The 19,150-nt window shown below is 39.5% G+C and overlaps 1 protein-coding gene across 1 annotated transcript in view; it reads left to right on the plus strand.

Moving 5' to 3' along the window:
- The window catches only part of XRN2 (5'-3' exoribonuclease 2), a 45,164-nt gene that overhangs the window by 8,318 nt on the left and 17,696 nt on the right, over positions 1 to 19,150 (plus strand). The window contains exons 9-24 of the mRNA XM_048935028.1: positions 91 to 248; positions 651 to 725; positions 816 to 949; positions 1,034 to 1,091; positions 1,180 to 1,287; positions 2,296 to 2,340; positions 3,229 to 3,360; positions 4,830 to 4,945; positions 7,165 to 7,300; positions 10,755 to 10,862; positions 10,938 to 11,027; positions 11,520 to 11,592; positions 14,657 to 14,740; positions 15,486 to 15,583; positions 15,674 to 15,753; positions 17,380 to 17,436. Of these exons, the coding sequence (XP_048790985.1) occupies positions 91 to 248; positions 651 to 725; positions 816 to 949; positions 1,034 to 1,091; positions 1,180 to 1,287; positions 2,296 to 2,340; positions 3,229 to 3,360; positions 4,830 to 4,945; positions 7,165 to 7,300; positions 10,755 to 10,862; positions 10,938 to 11,027; positions 11,520 to 11,592; positions 14,657 to 14,740; positions 15,486 to 15,583; positions 15,674 to 15,753; positions 17,380 to 17,436 (1,552 nt within the window). The remainder of the gene's footprint in view (positions 1 to 90; positions 249 to 650; positions 726 to 815; positions 950 to 1,033; positions 1,092 to 1,179; positions 1,288 to 2,295; positions 2,341 to 3,228; positions 3,361 to 4,829; positions 4,946 to 7,164; positions 7,301 to 10,754; positions 10,863 to 10,937; positions 11,028 to 11,519; positions 11,593 to 14,656; positions 14,741 to 15,485; positions 15,584 to 15,673; positions 15,754 to 17,379; positions 17,437 to 19,150) is intronic.

Raw genomic sequence — 19,150 nt, forward strand, 5'->3', positions numbered from 1 at the left:
GTGGTTTCCAGTTATGGTTTGTTGTTCTTTTTAAGAAAATGCTGAATGTTTGTCTTTCATTATATTTTACTCTTCTCTTTTGATTGGTAGCTGATCTAATAATGCTTGGATTAGCCACACACGAACCAAATTTCACCATCATTAGGGAAGAGTTTAAACCAAATAAACCCAAGCCGTGTGCTCTTTGTAACCAGATGGGTCACGAGGTTAAAGATTGTCAAGGTTTGCCCAGAGAAAAACAAGGCAAGGTAAGAATTCTGATATATCTACAAATTCTTCTTGGTGTGAACTAATTTGTGTCTTAATGATATCCTCACATTATTCTTGCTGTCAGTTTTGTCTGAAGCGTAATACAAATTATGCTAGTGGAATTGCCTGGCTTTCCTTTCATGTTAATGATACTTCTGTAGCATATAAATACTATGCAGAATCTAACTTTCTCACTTATTAGTTTTCTTTCTTCTTCCCACTGGCAAGGAGGATAATCAGTAACTTAAGACACACAAAGTAGTAAGATGCACGCTTGGCATAAGAACTTGAGAACCAGTGCTTATGCATCTCTTTGCTCTTTTCCAAGTATGCTTTAAAATGGAGCAGGATAAACTCGAAAGCGAGCTTGGATGTAATTCAGTTATTTCCTTTGATTTTAGCATGATCAGTTTGCAGACAGCCTTCCTGCCTCGGAACAAGAATTTATCTTCATCCGCTTATGTGTTTTGCGAGAGGTACGTGGGAGCAGTTGGTAAATCCCCTGTGTATGAATAATGTTAAACTTCATTCACTAAGGTTCTTGGTGTCTTTTGCCTGTGTTGCAGTATTTAGAAAGAGAACTCACTATGGCCAGTTTACCTTTCACTTTTGATTTTGAAAGAAGCGTTGATGACTGGGTCTTTATGTGCTTCTTTGTTGGAAATGACTTTCTTCCTCATCTGCCATCTCTGGAGATCAGGTACATGAGCACATGCTTTCCTTCAAGTACACCTGCTGTAGTTTTAAATGAAAGGTCTCATGCTTTTGTTTGCTTCCTTTCTAGGGAGGGAGCAATTGATCGCTTGGTTAACATCTATAAAAACGTGGTGCACAAAACTGGGGTAATATTTTTGGTTCTTTTTTTAAGCATTCTGTTGTTTGCTACCAAAATAAATTTGCTTTTCAACCACGTTATTTTGTATTTTACAGGGCTATCTCACAGAAAGTGGTTTTGTCAACCTGCAGCGAGTCCAGATGATCATGTTGGCTGTTGGAGAAGTTGAAGACAGCATTTTCAAAAAGCGAAAAGACGATGATGTAATTTCCATGCTGTGTTCTTGGAGTTTTGCTTTCATCACTTGTGTTACTGTGACGCTCCTTAATAGAATATGAGAAAAAAACCTTGGTATTTTGTTAGTGTCTCTAGTGGCTTCCTCCATATTTGAAAATTAGTCAAGTGCTTCCAGTTGATTTGCTTTTCCTGGAGTGCAGGGTGTTTTTTTCTGGTTGCTATCTCAAGCAGCAACAAAACAAGAACTGTGCGTGAGTTCTGCCACTTTTTGAATAGCTACTATGAAAACTAAACAAGGATTGTTTGTTTTTTTTTTTCTGTATAGGGATGGAATACTAAATATGAGTTCAGAGTGCATTCTTGCCTTTCAGTACCCCCTGAAATTTGAAATTTGTCCAGGAATTGTTGTTCTTTTGGTCTGTCTCTGCAGTCTGTGCAGTTTTTGGCAGACGGACTGCAATTTTTTCAGTTAGGATGAGGGATAAAGCACTTGTGAATGAAGGAAGAAAACTGTATTTACTGCTCAAACAGTGCTCTGCCAGTGCTGCCAAAACGTTTGATTTCTAGTTGCTTCAGCTTGTGCTTCTGTTGAAGTAGATGTACTAATTTGATGACTGAACTCTCAGTATCCTGGGCCCAAGATCTCTCCTCGTGCCTTGTCCTTTTCTAGGGTTTTGGCTCTCTTGGCCTTCTGGCAGATGTCCCACACCAGTCAAGGAGCTAAGGCATGTGTTATTACTTAATCCTTTGACACTGATGTCATCTTGAACTGAAACTATTGCTAAGCTTACTGGGTGATTTCAGTCATAGCCAAAATTAGGGGCCTTTGAATAAGCAGCAACTCTTTTCTGCAGGTTTTCAGGGTAAGATAGAAGTTTCTAGACAGCTTGCATTGAATTTACAGATGAAAGAACTGATCTAGGTCTCTTATTCAGAGCATTACTCAAAAACCTTGCAGTCTTTTGGTTGAGGATTATAACAAAATACGTTTCCAAGAAATCTGGGTGATGTTTTCCTCTTTATTCTTTACCTAGGATAACTTTAAAAGACGACAAAAAGAAAAAAAGAAAAGAATGAAGGTAAATTCATTTCTTTCACGATGCAAAGGCTAGCAGGAATTAAGATGTGTGCTAAGCATTCAGTGAAAGTGTTAGTTGAAGCTGTAGTTGTAATTGTGGCATTTTCTGGGCTATGTGTAAACTATGTTAGTATTTTTTTTTTCCATGGCTTCTTGTAAACTGGGGCTTTGATTGAAGGAATTGCATCTTAAAGACTTCTTAGAAGGAAAAGGAGAATTGAATGCTGTGGATGATACCTGTATGTTTTGTCCTTCAAATGTGCATGTATAATTATGGACTTTGATTTAGTGCTTCTTGATGATCACAGTACAAGAATCACTTTCCTGTGGATTGACACAAGTCTTCTCAGCAATTGTGTTGCTTAGGGAGATGGGCTTTGACTGAAGAGTTTAACTTTAAATACGTGCACTGATCTGCTTCTATCAAAACAAAAAAGACATACCCCAAACTATGGCTATTACAGAATTGTGTGCAAGCAAGTCAGTGCTGTCAGATGTTTCATAACATCTGTTATGTTATGTTTCATAACATCATTGTGTTGAGGGACATGGTTTAGTAGGAGCTATTGGGAATAGGTGAACGGTTGGACTGGGTGATCTTTTAGGTCTTTTCCAACCTTAGTGATTCTATGATTCTATGATAAGTGTGTTAGAGAAGCACTAACTGTTGTTGGGATGTGTCTGCCCTTTATGTAAGCTGAATTCTTTAAAATCTTGTGTTTAATGAAGATTGTTAAACGTAACTAAATTAAGGTGAACTGAGTGGGTAACTGCTTACCTCTGTAACTGTGTGCTATTTAACATGCTGATCTGACCATTGTGAGCATCACCACGTCGCTGTGGAGATCACGGTTCTTTTTCAGCACACCTGTCTGTATTTATTTTCTAGAGGGATCATCCTTCTTTTATTCCTGGTGGGCAGTTTTCCCCTCAAGCTTTGGGAAATCGCTCCAGTCCTCAGGCAATCAGTAACCCCAGGCAAGCTGCCTTTGAAATGAGAATGCATGACAGACAGAACTCTGTAAGTACATGTTTAAAGGTATTTGCAAATAGAGGGGGCAATAATCACGTCCTGTAGACCTGTTTGGTTGTTATTTTTTTCTGTGGGGGCTCCTCATCTCTCAGCACTGCTGGGAACTGGGAAAATAACCTGGGAGTTGGGGCACAGCTTCACTGTGCTGAAACTGTTCTTCAGCTCCAAATTCCCGTGCTTCAGAGAACGTACATGAAATACATACAGCATGTGCATCTTGTTCATTTGTTTCACTGATCAGTGTGTGTGTATGTATATATGTGTATAGAAATTGTTCCAAACAGGACATCAGTAGGGCTGTGTGTCTGAAAAATAATGCAAATTGCCATTAACCAGGCATACACGATGGCACTGATCCCCACCACTTCTCCCCAAGCTGTATGTGTCTGTTATAGGTCAGTAAGTTCTCAAAAGGATTAGGCAAAATCTGTAGTCTTTAAAAGTGATCTGGACCGCAGATCATTGTTAAAGAGCACGTGTGTATTTTTGTTTTGGAAAGTAGTGATTTATTTTTCTTCAGATCTCTTTTGGGGAATTGCTTTTTAACCTGCTCAAGCCTCACTCCTCACTGACATGAGGTGAAACTCAGGTCAAATTTTTAAAATGTATTAGAAAGCAGTGAAAACCTGGAAAGAAGTTCAGTGTTCTGTCATTAGTCTCAATTGTTACTTGAAATATGACAAAATTTCTGTCCATAAATATTCATTTAAAAAAACTGAATGTATTTTTGAGTAGAGATTCTTTTCATCATAAAGATTGGTCGTCTTTTAAATCTGAATGAATACAATTTGCTTTATTTAAGTGTACTTTCTGTTTGTCTTCCATTTTAATCTTGAAACTTCTGCACGTGGGTTAAGCAAATCCGTTATTTTATGGAGTCTATACTTGCTGAGGTTTCATTTATAAGGACTATATTTTATTGCAATTATTTCTCTTAGTTTTTTAGAAGTGAAAATGAGAGATTTTTTTTTTTTTTAGGCTGTAATATTAAAGTACATGCATTTGAAAGGAATTTAAGGGATCAGCAGTGAGGAAACAGTATCTCTGCTGGTTTGGTATTACAAGCAGCATTTGTGTGGTGCTCTGCATACTCATTTTTCACTGTCAGTATAAAATGAAGTCATAAAATAAGCTGTAGGATTAAAGACAACAGTTGTATTCCAGAGTTGGAATACATCAGAATGGCATGCCTTACCGTTGTAAACTATCTTGTTCATTGCATCTTTTTCATTCTCAAACGCAGTGAAATTTTTGGCTGCGTGGATCAGTGCCCTTGGAGTTCTTCTTTTTCCTTTGCTGCCTGACTTAATAGTTTAAGGACTGCATAACTTCTGCCTTGTTTTCGGGGATCAGAATGAGTGTGATTTTGCTTTATCACATAACTGCTAGTTTGAACTCGAATTTAAAATGTCTAATAAATCTTCCCCTCTATTCATCTGTAACAATTATGACCCTAGACGATGTCGTCTCCAAATACCAGTCTCAATTCTGATGGCTCCCCATCCCCAGCTCGAGGAATTAAGCGAAAATCTGAAGACAGTGACAGTGAACCTGAGCCAGAGGATAATATCAGGTGAAGCCATTTTATGTAGCACTTTGTTAGCAAATTGCTGAAATAAATGGCATTAATTAGACTGCATCTAGCTTAGCGCAGCAGTGCCTTCAGATGCTTTCCTATGATCTTTTTATCCACCGGTAATTAATGTGGAGGGTGAGAATATTCAGTAAATTCCAGTGAGATGTGTAAGCTATAGCTGTTAAATCTAAGTATCTAGATTAGTATGCGTGCAGGTTTTCATCCTGCAAGCCACTACTCCCTGTGAGACCACGTACTAGATTGGCTACACATCCACTGTTCAGCTTTGATTATGTGAGCTGAATGCCACTGCTCTGCAGTTGAATTTTTGAGCTATTTAACCCATAACATTCAGTTACACTGGCATGTGCAGCATTACTTATTTTGGCTGTCATGATGTCTTCCTCCATCTTGGATTGGTAGCAAGCCCGTCTTTGGCCATTTATGTTGTTCCCCTGATGATTAAAGGGTAGGAATTCGATAAGAATTAAGTGACAGTGAATTACCAGCGAGTTTCAATTTATCAAAGGTTTAAATCAAGCCATTACCCTTTAACTCAAGGGTGAAGACCTTATAATTTTTGTTCAAGTTGCTATCCTGATCAATGCAGCCAATGGGTTTCTGTTTTCTGCAGTCAGGGGACTTGTGTGAACATGGGAAAGCAAAGAGGATTACTTCATTGTGAAGTATTGATCGTGAGTGTCCAGTAGTGTTGTTATGACACGTGTTACATCTTGCCAATTCGATTTGCCAGGAGGGAGCACTTGCTCTCATTCTAACTATTGTGATGCAGATCTGAAGGAGTTTTTTATGTTGTTGTGGTTTTTTTTTTAAAATTAATCAAGGAAAACATCAATCTGATGTCAGAATGAGTGTTATTACTGGCTTGCCTTTGAAGTTCAGCAGAGGTTAGCAGTGGTTTTTGTGCTTTTCCTAAAGCAAAGTAGCTTGAAGGAGTCACAGTGGTTTACAAGTAGCAGCAGTTTGGACAAAGGTAGTGCTATCAAGCAAGTGAAAGCACTGCATTTGTCTGCAGTTATTTAAGCTCTTCTGTAGCTTGGAATACTTATTCAGATCCTTTTCTGAGTGGAAAATATTTTGATGCTTTTCATTGTGTTAGGAAATGAACAACTTTATTTTAGGTTAATGTCATTTGTATTAAGTGGCATTTAGGTGGGAGTGGAAATCGATGTAAAACAGAATCATTTCCAGCTACTAATAAAAACACAAATGAACTGGATGCAAAAGTTGTTTACGGGAATACATTTTGTATTTGGAATGACTTCAAAGCTGGATTCAGTAGTTGTAGTCTGCTAGCAAACTTCTTGGTGGTTGCTGCCTTATTGAAAGGGTTTTGAAACTTGCCTAAGTATCCAGCTGGGGTGGAACTCCTGGAATCAGCTGCTGAGACTGCAGGAGCTCTTGACTCTGTCCAGGCATCAGTGCAGGTAGCTCTAGGCCTTGCTCTCCCAGCTAGTATCCTTACACTCCCAAAAACAGCCCTTGTTTTTCCATCTCCTCAGCAGTTTGAATTGTGGTTGAGCTCAATTCAAGTATAAATAATATCCATGTACAAGTCAACTAGTTCAAAGCAAGGTTTCAGGTTATTTTTGTGTTGTATATCAGTTTTAAGCAACCTTTGCTCTATCTTAAAGGCTTCATCTGCTGCAATGTGAGCTTGAGTTTTGCTGAGTTGACCTCACAGGTTACCTATGTGCTTTAGATTCTGTATGGAATTTAAACAGGTTGCTATCTTTATAACAATAATATTGCATTGGAACTGAGGGATTCAGATGCACATCTGTCAAATGGAGCAGGTGGCTGTTTTCCCTGCCCCATCCCTGGGCAGACATAAGGGGGGGGCTACACAAAGTAAGGATAAACAGTATCTGTGGTTGTGTTTTTGACTTGATATCCTGGCCTGGCACAAAAGGTTGGAAGTCCCTATGTTAAAGGGAGCTCATTTAATGTGAATCAGCAAGTGGTGGCTTCCAGAGCTTCTGATTATTCTGCTGGAAACCACAGCTTGTCTCAACAGCAATAGGAAGCCAATTGATTATTATTAATAACAGTTGGGTTGTTTTTTAGTAGGAGGGGAACTCCTCCTAATACAGAAAAGTGGGACTGAAGCAGCAAGTTACTTGCTTTGAATTTGAATGCAAAAATGTAAAAAGGAATGTAATGTTAACATGCATTGACATCTGTTTGTTATGCAGGTTGTGGGAATCTGGTTGGAAGCAACGCTACTATAAAAACAAGTTTGATGTTGATGCATCTGATGAGAAATTCCGTCGTAAAGTTGTACAGTCCTACGTTGAAGGGCTTTGCTGGGTTCTCAGATATTATTATCAGGTACTTATTTTCTTCCCTGAAACTTCAGTTTTCTTTTGTCTGCACCTTGCCTCTTTTCAGGAAATAATAACTTGCATTCCTTATGTTTGAAAAGCATTGCTTTTCTGAAGATGTAAGTAGCCATTCTGTTTGGCACTTAAGGTTTGAATGAAGTCCATCCCTCCGTACAGTGGCAGTGCTTGTTACTTTATTAAGAACCAGTGTGTGTTTCCCCTTTGCAGTAGATAGCATTGCAGTGGCTGGTGAAATGGTAAATGGCAATGAGCAAATAAAGCACAAAGCATGTGAAATGCTAGCGAGGAGCAGAGTTGTTGGTCTGCTCTACAGATTGTAATGATGTTCCATGAAGTGCACTGTGATTGAAGTAATCTGTATCTGATTTAAATCTTTTGATAATTGAGATGTCAGATTGGCCTTTGTTGCACTGCTGGTTAATAACTAGTTTCGTGCTCTGAAGGTAAAGTAAGTTATATTTTGTGCATGAGCTGGGAATAGAATCTGCTTGGGCAAATGAAGTTTATCTGTCTCAGTATGGTTTTGTAGCTCCAAGGTTTTGCCCACGCACTCTTTGTAGGAGGCTCACACCTGTCTGACTTGAAACACCAGCAGGGCAAATACCTTACATGCATGCTTATTCTAATGTGCTTTTTTTATTACTCCTTGAGAATGACAAAAATAAAAGCGTCTTCCATTCTATTATATTAACTTATTAGAGTTATGGTGGATGAAGACTTGCAGCTTAAGGCTGGCAAGTCTGTTGCAGCTGATCTGCAGGAGAGTTGAACTTAGCTCTGCATATCCTACCTCCTGCAGAGGAAAAACATCACCTGGAGTTAATGGCCACGTTGGAAATTCCACCTTGGTAATTCCCACAGTCCTGCACACGGTTAAGGTCTGCTGGAAGCTTACTGTGCTCCTATTAATTGTGGCAAGATGTGTTCCTAGAGCTCACTATGTGCCAGCGTCTCTCTCAGCTTTGTAAGTAAGTCTTCAGATCAGCTATAGACGTATGCTGGAAAACCTCAGTGCAGCCCTCACTATTGCAGTGGTACAAAACCCCTGCAAAAAGCAGCCTAGCTGATAGAAGAGGCTGAGATTAGATGTTCTTGAGAGAAGACTTGTAAGAGGACTGAAATATTTGGATTCTTTTGAAGGTTGTAACATTAAGGCTGTCGTATTCAGTTGAGCGTGGGATGGACGTCCATTGCTCTTTGGTGAGCGTGCTGCTGCCTTGTGCAAAAGGCATGGGGTTTTGTAACCATTCAAACCTCAGCTGCACTTGCACTGCTGAGATATCCGTGCCTTTAAATTATAGGAACTGACAGACTGATTTATACCCAAACTTCAAGCTAAATGGGCAAGTCCTTCTGCAGTGTTGCCTGGTTTAGCATATAAAACCAGCTTAGTTAATGAGATGTGTATATGAGACAGCTCCTTGTCCTCTGGAGTTTGGAGAGCGAGGTGACTGGAACGTACAGCAGTAATAGTGATTACAGTTGCAAAGAAAATAAATCGGTGAGGTTGATAACTTGAGGCTTCAGGCAGGACCACAGTGCTCTCAAGAAAATTGAGGAGTGCAAATAAGGTCTCGAGGAAAATTACCTGCATAGAAAGTATTTCTGGTTCAGTAAAGTTTCAAAGACAAACTTGGTGAACAAACACAGATGGGTAGGGTTTTCTTTGCTGGTTTGCTTTGTGTCCAGAGAACTCAAAGAGGGCAGATTTCTCTCTAGACCTGATCAAAAATGATATTGCAGACTTAAAGTAGTGCAGCAGTGAAATGCTTGCATGTGCTGCTGTCATCTGTACTTGAATAACAGAGCTGTTATTGTGTAGTTAAGATACTGTAAGTTGCTGTATGTGGCGAGTCTGCTGTATCAGTACAGCAGTCAGATAACTTTCTGCCCATACACCTGCCAGATTGCATTAGTTGACTATTGGACTGCAAGAATTTCAAGATAAGTTTGCTATTTTTTTAACTATTGGCCGCAATACAAATTCCTTCCAGCAATCAACCACTGCTCATTGTCCATAAAACATCAGCAAGACTCCTACGTGCTTTTCTATAAAAAGCTAATGATGGAGAGCGTGTTGCACTAATAGGAACATCTGTTTGGGGGGCAAAAAAGAACCCCAGTCCACCTGGATCCTGACATATACTGAAACTGTCTGAAGAATTGCATCCGATAATTAAAGTGTGTGTAGCTTTATACCAAAAATATCGCTGGAGAAGCCTCGTTGACATTTACTTATTCAGCATTGGAAGTCAAAGCAGTAGGCTTTTGTTTCAAGTGGTACTGCTAAGAAAAATAGCTGAGGAGGTGAAAACTTGACTCAGACCTTCTGGAGACACGTTTCCTTTAAAGTGCATTGTGTACCGATGTTTGAGTTGACTTTCTTTTCTTCTTTTTGAGTGTTGTTTTGCCACTTTCAAGTGAATGCACTTTGTATTTTCTAGTGCTCAAGGTGGGATAGTAAGAAGGAAAAACAAAATGTTACCTGACGTGCTCACGTCTGTGCTTTTACACAGTACAAAAGTAACTAATTAAAGCAATAGCTTTTCAGCCTGCAACAAATACTGTTCAGATACTCACATGATGTGGAGTGCATCACATCAGCGTTGCCTGTTCCCTTGTATTCTCATGCTGACAGTGGGATTTAGCTTGGAAAAACAGTGCTGCAAACTATATGCTGCCAGAGAAATACTACTTACTTACTTACTGCTACTCCTCTTGAGACCTCTGTCGTGGCTTTGACTTGTGCAGTTATACCATTATGGAGAACTTGTAAATTAGTTCCGTGTTGCCAATGCACATTTCCATGCTCTGAGATGTGCCAGAAACTCTACACAGGTTTAAAATATGTCTAGTTACTGTAAGCTCCTCTGCTTAGCCCCAGGGCCTGGTTAACTGTGTGGATAGACTGTGATCTCCTGCTCTTGGCAAGACATTCTTGTGTTTGGGTTTATTGGATTGTGTGCGTATGTTTGTGTTCTCTCTCAAGGGGGAGGAAACGAGCATGAGGTATGTTGCAGTGTCCTGAAGTTAAGGTTAAGATTGTACTGTAAGGTCTCTTGTATTGTGACGGTGCTAGGTCTGTCTCTTTGGCTGTCTCCCTTAGTGACTCAGACCTAGCACATAGCAGGAGTACTCTGGCAGAGAAGCCTATCTGCTGTTCTGTGCTGCCAAGGAAATGCCCGAGGTCTCCATTCACTATCCACTGAACTCAATCGCTCTAATCTGGCTATGAAAAATTAAGTCCCACCCTGAAGTCCAGAGTACCTTTAGAGGCAAGAGCTCTTTCTTTTCTAATTGTGGGGACTTCTCTTTCTCCCGGTTGATGCTGGGCTAAGTTATAACTACTTGAGTTACTGGGCTGTTTGATTTCTATTCTATTGTGTTGTTTTATACTTCTGGTTTGCCTGACTTGCAATTCTCTTGTTTTGGTGTCCTAGGGCTGTGCCTCCTGGAACTGGTATTACCCTTTTCACTACGCTCCGTTTGCTTCTGACTTTGAGGGTATTGCAGACATGCCCTCAGATTTTGAAAAGGGCTCGAAACCGGTAGGGCATACTTACTTCTTTATGACTTAACAGCTTGCTAGAAATGTCCTACATCTGCTGGTTTACTTTTGACAGTTCAAGCCTCTTGAACAACTGATGGGAGTATTTCCAGCTGCAAGTGGAAATTTTCTGCCTCCAACCTGGAGGAAGCTCATGACAGATCCGGTAAGGATTCTTGGCTTATTCCTCTGCGTGAGGTTCTGCAGTTTTGTGTGATTGTGACTTGCTGCTTTTGACTTCAGGCAGAAAAAATAATGGAGAACAGAAGGGAACGTTTCTGGCGGACTGTAGAGACCATTTAAAAGATCCTTACAAGTGAATTTTTGGAATCAGGGTTTTCAGCAAGGAAGAATCATTTTGTGACTTTTTAATGCTTTAGTAAAACATTCACTTTCTGTTAGAAACTCTGTGAAACTCATCTGGGGAGCAGAGACGAGTTGTCAGGAGTTCTCCTATCCTACTTAATTTCTTGTTCTGATGTTGTAGGTAATGGGAATGCCCTACCAAACTTCTTATTTAGATGGTATTTAGTATCAGGTGTTTCTCTTAGAGTTCTTTGCATGCTTACTGAGTGTGAGCTAACACATAACTACATGGCATTCTCAGTCAATTCCATAATTGGTTTTAATGATGTCTTTAAATTTTTCTCAAATACAGGAATCGAGCATAATTGACTTCTACCCTGAAGACTTTGCTATTGATCTGAATGGGAAGAAGTACGCTTGGCAAGGTGAAGCTTGAGCTTTCTTCTTTTGAACTACGATATGTTGGCCTGTATAAGCAGGAAGAAAATGAGAAATGATGCCAGTGAGATAAGGACACACCAAGTAACAGGGGAACTTGTGTTACCTGGTGTGGGGGAGAAGTATTTTGCAGCAGCTCTATTTTTGAGAAGGAATTTCTGTGAGTAACAAATGATGATTCAGAAACTGATATATTGGCAGTGGTTAGCAGTAACTTCAGCAGTCACTCTAGGTTTGTTAATTTGTTCTGAGCTAGATTAATCATTTTTCTATTTTTATTAGCCATGCTGTGTTATTGCCTCTTGTTGTCCTTGTGTTTAACTGATGGATTTTATTCTGTTCAGTCACGGCTCGTTATTACTAAGAGAAAAGTGCTCAGGAATATAGAAATACTTGAATGTGTACAAAGAATGAGGAAATGGATACAGTATTTATTAGAGTCTCTTTCTTTAGAGAATAGTAGTTCTAACGAGCTGCCAAACTTTTCTATCTGTTATTCAGCCAGCAGTGTAACAGCTCTATTAGATGTATAAATAATGATGTGGGCACAAATTGAAACTCAGGAAATTCCATCTGAGCACATTAAAACACTTTTTTTTTTTTTCCTTTGCGGGTGGTCTAACACTGGAACGTGCTAACCTAGAGATGCTGTAGATTCTCTGTCCTCAGAGATGCTTCAAATCCAATTGGACAGTCTGGGACAACCTGTGACTGTGCTTGAGGAGGGGTTTAGACAAGAATGTCCCCAGAGGTTTCTGCCAACATCTGTGATGCTGTGGTTCCTTCTGTAAATTATCTCATCTATGCTTTGAAATAGCCAGCTAGAGACACCAGTGACTTAACTGCAGATAGTGAACCAAAATCAAAGAGAACAGACCTGAGTGTTATGAGATATGTTGCTTAGCATGTTTTTGCTCTGTGAGTTGAAGGTCTTTTTTTTACCCCCTGCTGTAGTTCTGGCAACTGTCTTTAGTCCTTTTGTCTGGTTATCAAATGTACAGTTCAAAGCAGTAGTGTTTTAAGTAGCTTCCATGTGCTTTTAGCACTCTGTAACATTACTTTTCATTCATCTAATATTTAATTGCATTATAAATTCTTCATTCTGTATTACCATCCAGAATTTTCATATTTGAGAGGCAGTTATAAAACAAGAAATAGCTCCCAAGTTAGAAATACCTAGGTAGAAGTGTCTAGTGTACCTTGTGTTGTTAATACAACATCTGAAGATCATCTTATTATGGAGGTAACTAAGCTCCTGAAGGTTCACCGTTGGTCCTTTCTGTAATTTCTTGGGTTATGAATGCTCCATTCGTATTTCATTGTCATTCTGCCACTGTGTTGTGAAGGTGAGAATAGTTCATGTTCCACGTAGGCTCATCAGTTTTCCTTCACAAGTAGTTCCAGTTGAAATTTGAATGTGATACAGCAGGGCTCGGTCTTTGTGGAAGCCCCTTGTGCTTGCAGAGCAAGAACAGTGCAGCTTTCTTTCTTGTGGTAGGCAGCTGCAGACTGTGCAGCTCTGCTCCCAGCTAAGTAATATTCTGAGACACTGTCAGTCTTCATACTGACATATTTAGAACTTTATTTAATGGCAGATGCATCTGAGATCTGCCTGCTGGTAGAACTGGTGCAGATGCAAACAGGAAGCTATGAATATCATCAGTGGGAAACTCATCAGTAGAAGCAAGCTGTAGTCATGGTCAGATAAAACTCTACTGTTTGTGGTAAGGGAAATGAAATGAAAAACTAGAATAATAATTCTAGATTAAAAGCCATAATAGAGGTGACAGAAGTAAATCTTTTAAAGAATTTCCATGGTAAACTTCTTAATGCTTTTTAGAGTCGATAATTGAAGAAAAACACTGAAGCACACCAGGGATTGCTGTTCTCCAGTTTTATCAAACATGATTAAGAGTGGGCTCAGAGAAGTGTTGTGAGATGTACTGCTTAGTGAGGATTTTTGGTCCTGAGAGGAGCCTGCATGTGACTTGGGAGTGAAACTAATAGCTAATATAAATAGTCCCTAATGAATTATATAATCTTTATCACCACATGCCTGAACACAGTGATTTCTTCCGTTGTTATCTCCTAATAAATTGAATAAAGTAGAATTGAATTCTGTTGGGAGAGTATCTTTCGCAAATGAGATAAATAATGACTGTCTTAATGACCTCATCTGATTCCTAAATGAAGCAGATACGGGCAGTGGATGCTGCTTCCAAGTGTCTCTCCCCAGACTGTAGGAAGGGAGGAGGATAGAGGAGGGCTCAGACATAAACATTCTCTTTCATCCCGTACTGCTTTTCCTCCTTTCCTTGGCAGCCTGCAGGGTAGCAGACTGACTTATTTGTTTTTTTAATCATACTGATGGAACAGTAAGGCAAAGCTTACTATTGCTTACTACTCAGACTTTCCATGCTAGTATCTTTTCAAGGATGGCCATTCACAAGCACTCGTTTATCATTCCTGAAACCATAGCTGCATCAGTTGCTGCTGAAACCAACGCATCAGTTCAGGCTCATCTTTTCTCTTTTCTTCATTACAGTGTCTTAGAAAGTTGAAATGTTTGGGCTGTCTCTTTCAAGCTTTTTCCAGTCAGTCATAGTTCTGAGAACTTTGCTTTAAAGCGTCAGCAGTTGGCAGAATGTTCCTGCACTTGGTATCATACAGCCTGGATGGTCTCAAGCATCGCAAAAGCTAAAACCTGTGACAGTCACATTTTCCCAAACCCTCATGCTACTTTTTTCCTTTCTTCTCTGAGCAGGAATACTCTCGTTAATGTACTGTAATTTAGCTTCATTTGGTATGGAGAACAACATCCAACGTTTGTTCGTCTGAGCAGCACGTGGCAAAGATAATTTGCAGTAAAAGTGCTGCAAGTAAAATGCCTGTGTAATGTTCTGAGTTTGAAGAGGACGGTGCTTTTTCATTTTTGCTTTTTTGTGTTGTTTTTCTGGGTAGATTGTTTTCCAGATGGTTTTCTCCTAGGTTGCCTCAAAGCAGTGACTGTTTTTCCCCACTTGTTGAAACGGGATGATTTGATTTTCATAGGTGTTGCATTATTGCCATTTGTTGATGAGCGACGCCTCAGGGCTGCCTTGGAAGAAGTCTATCCTGACCTCACTCCTGAAGAAAGTAAGACTTACACTGTTTTGTTGTGACTGTGGTGTATTCATCAGAACTTGCTTTTACTACAGTTTCGTATAGCTTTAAGCACTAAATGAGCAGGAGCTGAATTATGTGTTGGTAATTACAATGATCTTTGATGGATTTGTTTTCATAACTTCCATTTTTTGCTTTTATTTCAATGGAGTAGACTTGCATAAGATCTAACCTGAAAATTAGATGGTGACTTAGTCATGTCAGAATCTTTTACCAGTGTATGTTCTCAAAGTAATTGGTAGATGAATGTATTGGAATCAGTGAGTAAACTTGTATTTAAAAATTAGAGCTGGTTAGCAGTCTGACTGCATCCAGTTACAGCATGTGAAGCTTCGTGTTCAATCTGTGTAAGCAAAATCATGCCTTACTTTCAGCATTGTGCAAAAATTAAACCTGGTTAGCCAGTTCTTGTCGGTAAAGAAATCGTGGGAGATTCCTTTTCAACCTATCTCCTTGCCATCACTTCGTTCTGAACTCAAGATTCTTCCTATTAAGCACAGGATTTCCATTCTTTTACTGTGTGCTGCTGTTCTTTGTGATCGGGGGCATCCTGTTCTGGGCAGAGATACTAAGAACTTTCAGTGCTTTCTCATAAATCACAGTGAAGCTTTCCTCTGGAGGAGCCCTGGCAGAGATAGCAATGGAATGGTGTGCTGGTATGCCTTGTTCTTTATTTCCTTCTTCTGAACTGTTACCTGTCTTCATTATTTTTTCCCAGACAGAAGAAATAGCCTTGGTGGGGATGTTCTTTTTGTTGGAAAACACCATCCGCTTTGTGACTTCATTGTGGAACAGTACAAGTCCAAAAATACAGAGGTGGGTTATATTTGTTCTTATGGGACTGTACAGATGATGGGGGTGGAGTTCTTACCATGTGCTCCATCTGAAATGTTGTTTTTTCCACAGCCAGTGGATATGCCCCCAGAGTTGTGTTACGGAATCCAGGGAAAGCTTACACTGAATGAAAATGCTGTTCTTCCAGATAAGTGAGTATAGCTCTCAGCTTCAGTTGTTTGGTGGTAGAGGGTACTTTCTTCAGTTACACCTGCATTTAAACTGAAAAACAACAACGAAATAACAGTGACAAACCTAAAATTCCTGATAAGGCAGTGTATCTAGGTCGAAGCCAAGTGTGCTTTCTGCTAGGATTCAGAGTAGGTGTGTATTATGATCACTATACTACTCAAAGGCAAGATCACTCGTTTTACTAGCTTATTATAGGTAAACCAGAGCTATATATTAAAAGCAATAGTGAAAGCAGTAGCCTTCCTCAGTATCATCATGTTGCTCTGGTCTTGTGCTTTTGTACAAATTCTGATTTAAGAGTCTGATGTGACTTCCAGTAGTAGGGCATGCTGGTCAAAAAAAAACCAAACCATCCTGTTTCCTACTTGTTAATTTTCATTGTGTTAAAGAAAAATCCAAATAGGGATGTGCTTTGCTGTTTTCTGTTTAGGTTGTAGTACTAAATTCAGGAATATACATTAACCAAGTGCACACAGAAAATAAGCTTATTTTTTTCCTCTTTCTGGATAATGCATTTATTTTGGGAAATAATCAGTGTCATCTGTGCTTTGTTGGATATGCATTCATTAATCTAACTTTGCTTAGAGGTATAAGCAGGTGTTCTGTAACTCGTTTCTATTAAATGCAGAAATACTGTGATTTTGTTGGACAGATAATGTACCCTCGATCACACTCACTAATATACACTTCTTTATTCTTCTCATGGCTTGTGGAGAATATGAGCAAGTCAGAGCTGTTGGAGAGAATAGTAATGTAGGAACAAGAAAACTCTCTTATTGCCCTCCCTATCTAGGGCTTGAGAAATGTGTGGGGTTTCTTGTTTTACCTGGAGAGGTACTGTTTGCTAGGAAATCTGTGAAGATAAGCCTTTATATCACCACTTCAAAGTGTGTGTAGCTCACTGAATTTCATGCAGATCTTTTTTAGCAAAGCATGTATACAGTTTGATTTGTGTGATGGTTGTGCGTGGTAATGTGAGCTAAGGGATCCAGCTTCTGATTGAAAAGGTTGATGTTCTCTATCATGTTGTTTGTCTACTCAACATGAGGATATAAGTTCTCTGGAGGGAAGAAGGAAGGGGTTAAGAAGCAGCTGCATCCCAGCCTATTAAATCTCAGTTAGGAAGGAAACTCTTCCAGTGCTTTGTAAAACAGCTGCTAAAAATACTTATTTCTTCAGAGGCTTTTTTCCCTGAGACGTCAGTTTGTGTCCATGTGGCATCTGTGTGTCTGCTCTGCTCTTCTCCTGCCCTCTCAGAAGCTGCTGGCTTGTAATAATCAAACTGATGTGGAAAGGTTTCTGAGGTGCAGAACAGTTTTAACTCTTCAACACTTGGACAGTGGAATATATGCAAATCCACTCTTGGACCTTAGTGAGAATGCATGAATGATCAGCTGCAGAAGTAAGGTCATTAAGAAATAAGAGTTCAGTAATTCCACTGCTTATACAGCAACTTGATGTAGAGAAAAGACAAGCTAATCTTGAAGTCATTTATTTGACATAGACTTAACTGGCAGTCAAGGAGAAAGTGAAGCAGATGCTGAGAAGTTTTTGTGACGTTTTAACAGAGCCTTTTCTCTTACCAGGACAGTAGAGTCTCCCGTTCCAATGCTACGTGATCTTACACAAAATTCTGCAGTCAGGTAAGTAAATTTTGGGTTTTAATACATCAGTGTACAGAATGCAATAAGAAAACTCAGCTTAATCTGTTTTGTAGTTTTGAATTTGCAGCAGAATTCATCTCAAGAAAAAATGCAACTTTTGTTTTACATTCTTTTCATTTCTGAATTCCGAATATGATGTAGTCGTGTTTGGGTCATGGTGGCATGCCCATTGCAGGGATATTTGAAGTGGTTGCTTCTCAGTGCATCAAACCCAGTGGTTTACATCCCTTCAGAAGTGCCTCACCTTGTCTGCTTTTACTTTTTTGCTTGTTTTTTGTAACATCTGGATCTTTGGCAAGCAAAGAGCAGCACCGATAGAACTCTGTATTCTCTATCAAGCCTTTTAAATGAAAGAAAACCTAACTTCCATGAGACAAGCCCCTGAGATAGAATTGGATATTGATTTTTATCTTTTTTTTCCAGGTTTTTTTTTTTTTTTTGCTGGTTGGATTTTATCTACTTTAATTGCTAACAATTCCCAGGCAGTGACTGAGAACATAGGCTTTTTGTCTCTTAGAGTCAGCAATAAGGAGCTGTTTCTCTTTTTTCTCCCTGAGTGGCTGAGTTCCCTGCCTTGTAGGAAGGAACTCTTTTTACATGAGTTGTTTCTACAGCTAGGATTTTCTTATTTTTTTGCTATTTCTTATTTTAGTACCTTCTCTCTTCTGGACATGGGTTCTCATCAGCTTCCTGTCTTACAAGCCTTGGTTGACAGAGGGGTTCTCCTGATCAAGTGAACCCTTTCCTTCCGCGTGTTATTCTTGGGGCAAACCCACCTGATAGCATATTTCAGCCCTGCAAGTGCTGGATGTTCTCTGTGAGGCATGTGGTACCTGCCAGTCCCTTGAAAAATCAGATCCTAATGTGTTGGATTCAAAGCTTCACCCCAACAGTGTGGCTTGGTTTGGTTTTTCCTTTTTGTCCTCCTTCTAACTGCAGAATATATAGCAGTAATACTGTCATTGCCTGACTGTGGTGTTTGGGGGGATACTGAGAAACTTCTGATGAATGAAAAATAATGTAGAGTTTTTACAGGGGTAAATCTTATGGTCACAAATGATCTGAATGACTCTTGTACTCAACAGCAAATTTCTGTACAGCTAGTGTGTTATGTTTTTCTCACTTAATTTGGCACGGTAGAGTAGGTATTTAATACTTGAGCCTGTAACTTCTCATGTCTTGTGCCACGTAAGATACTTGAGACACTGAAAATCACTCATGATCTGCTTGAGTAATTTTTTTCCTCAAAAGAGGCATAACTTGGTTCAACTAGTGCAACTATTTAGGGGCTATAAGGAATGTTAAATTATGGGTTGTCAGGGTGTTGTTGAAAGGATGCTCTGAAATGAGAACATCACTGAGCCATGAGGAGTTCTTCTTTGCTTCCCATCTGCCACTGTCAGGAGGTTTGAATTGTTCCATGCTTCTGTCTGTTCCTCTGTTGCAGAGAATTTTCTTCCTGTGCTTTGAGATGGTACAAGTAGTCATGGTTCTACTCTTCAGTTCTTTGACTCTGATTGAATTTTCCAAGGGACCATTATTCTCTTTCCTTGGAGTCTAATTCATTCTCTGTTTTGGGGAAAGATAGGTTTATTTCATCTGGAAGAGTGAGATTAGCCTGCTTAGTGATTTGCTTTTGTCTTTCTTGGCATCCCTGGCATTCTTCTGTGTGAAATGGTTGATAGAGAACAGG

This window comes from Lagopus muta, chromosome 2 (genome assembly GCF_023343835.1).
Source record: "Lagopus muta isolate bLagMut1 chromosome 2, bLagMut1 primary, whole genome shotgun sequence".
In the NCBI taxonomy this organism is placed as follows: Eukaryota; Metazoa; Chordata; class Aves; order Galliformes; family Phasianidae; genus Lagopus; species Lagopus muta.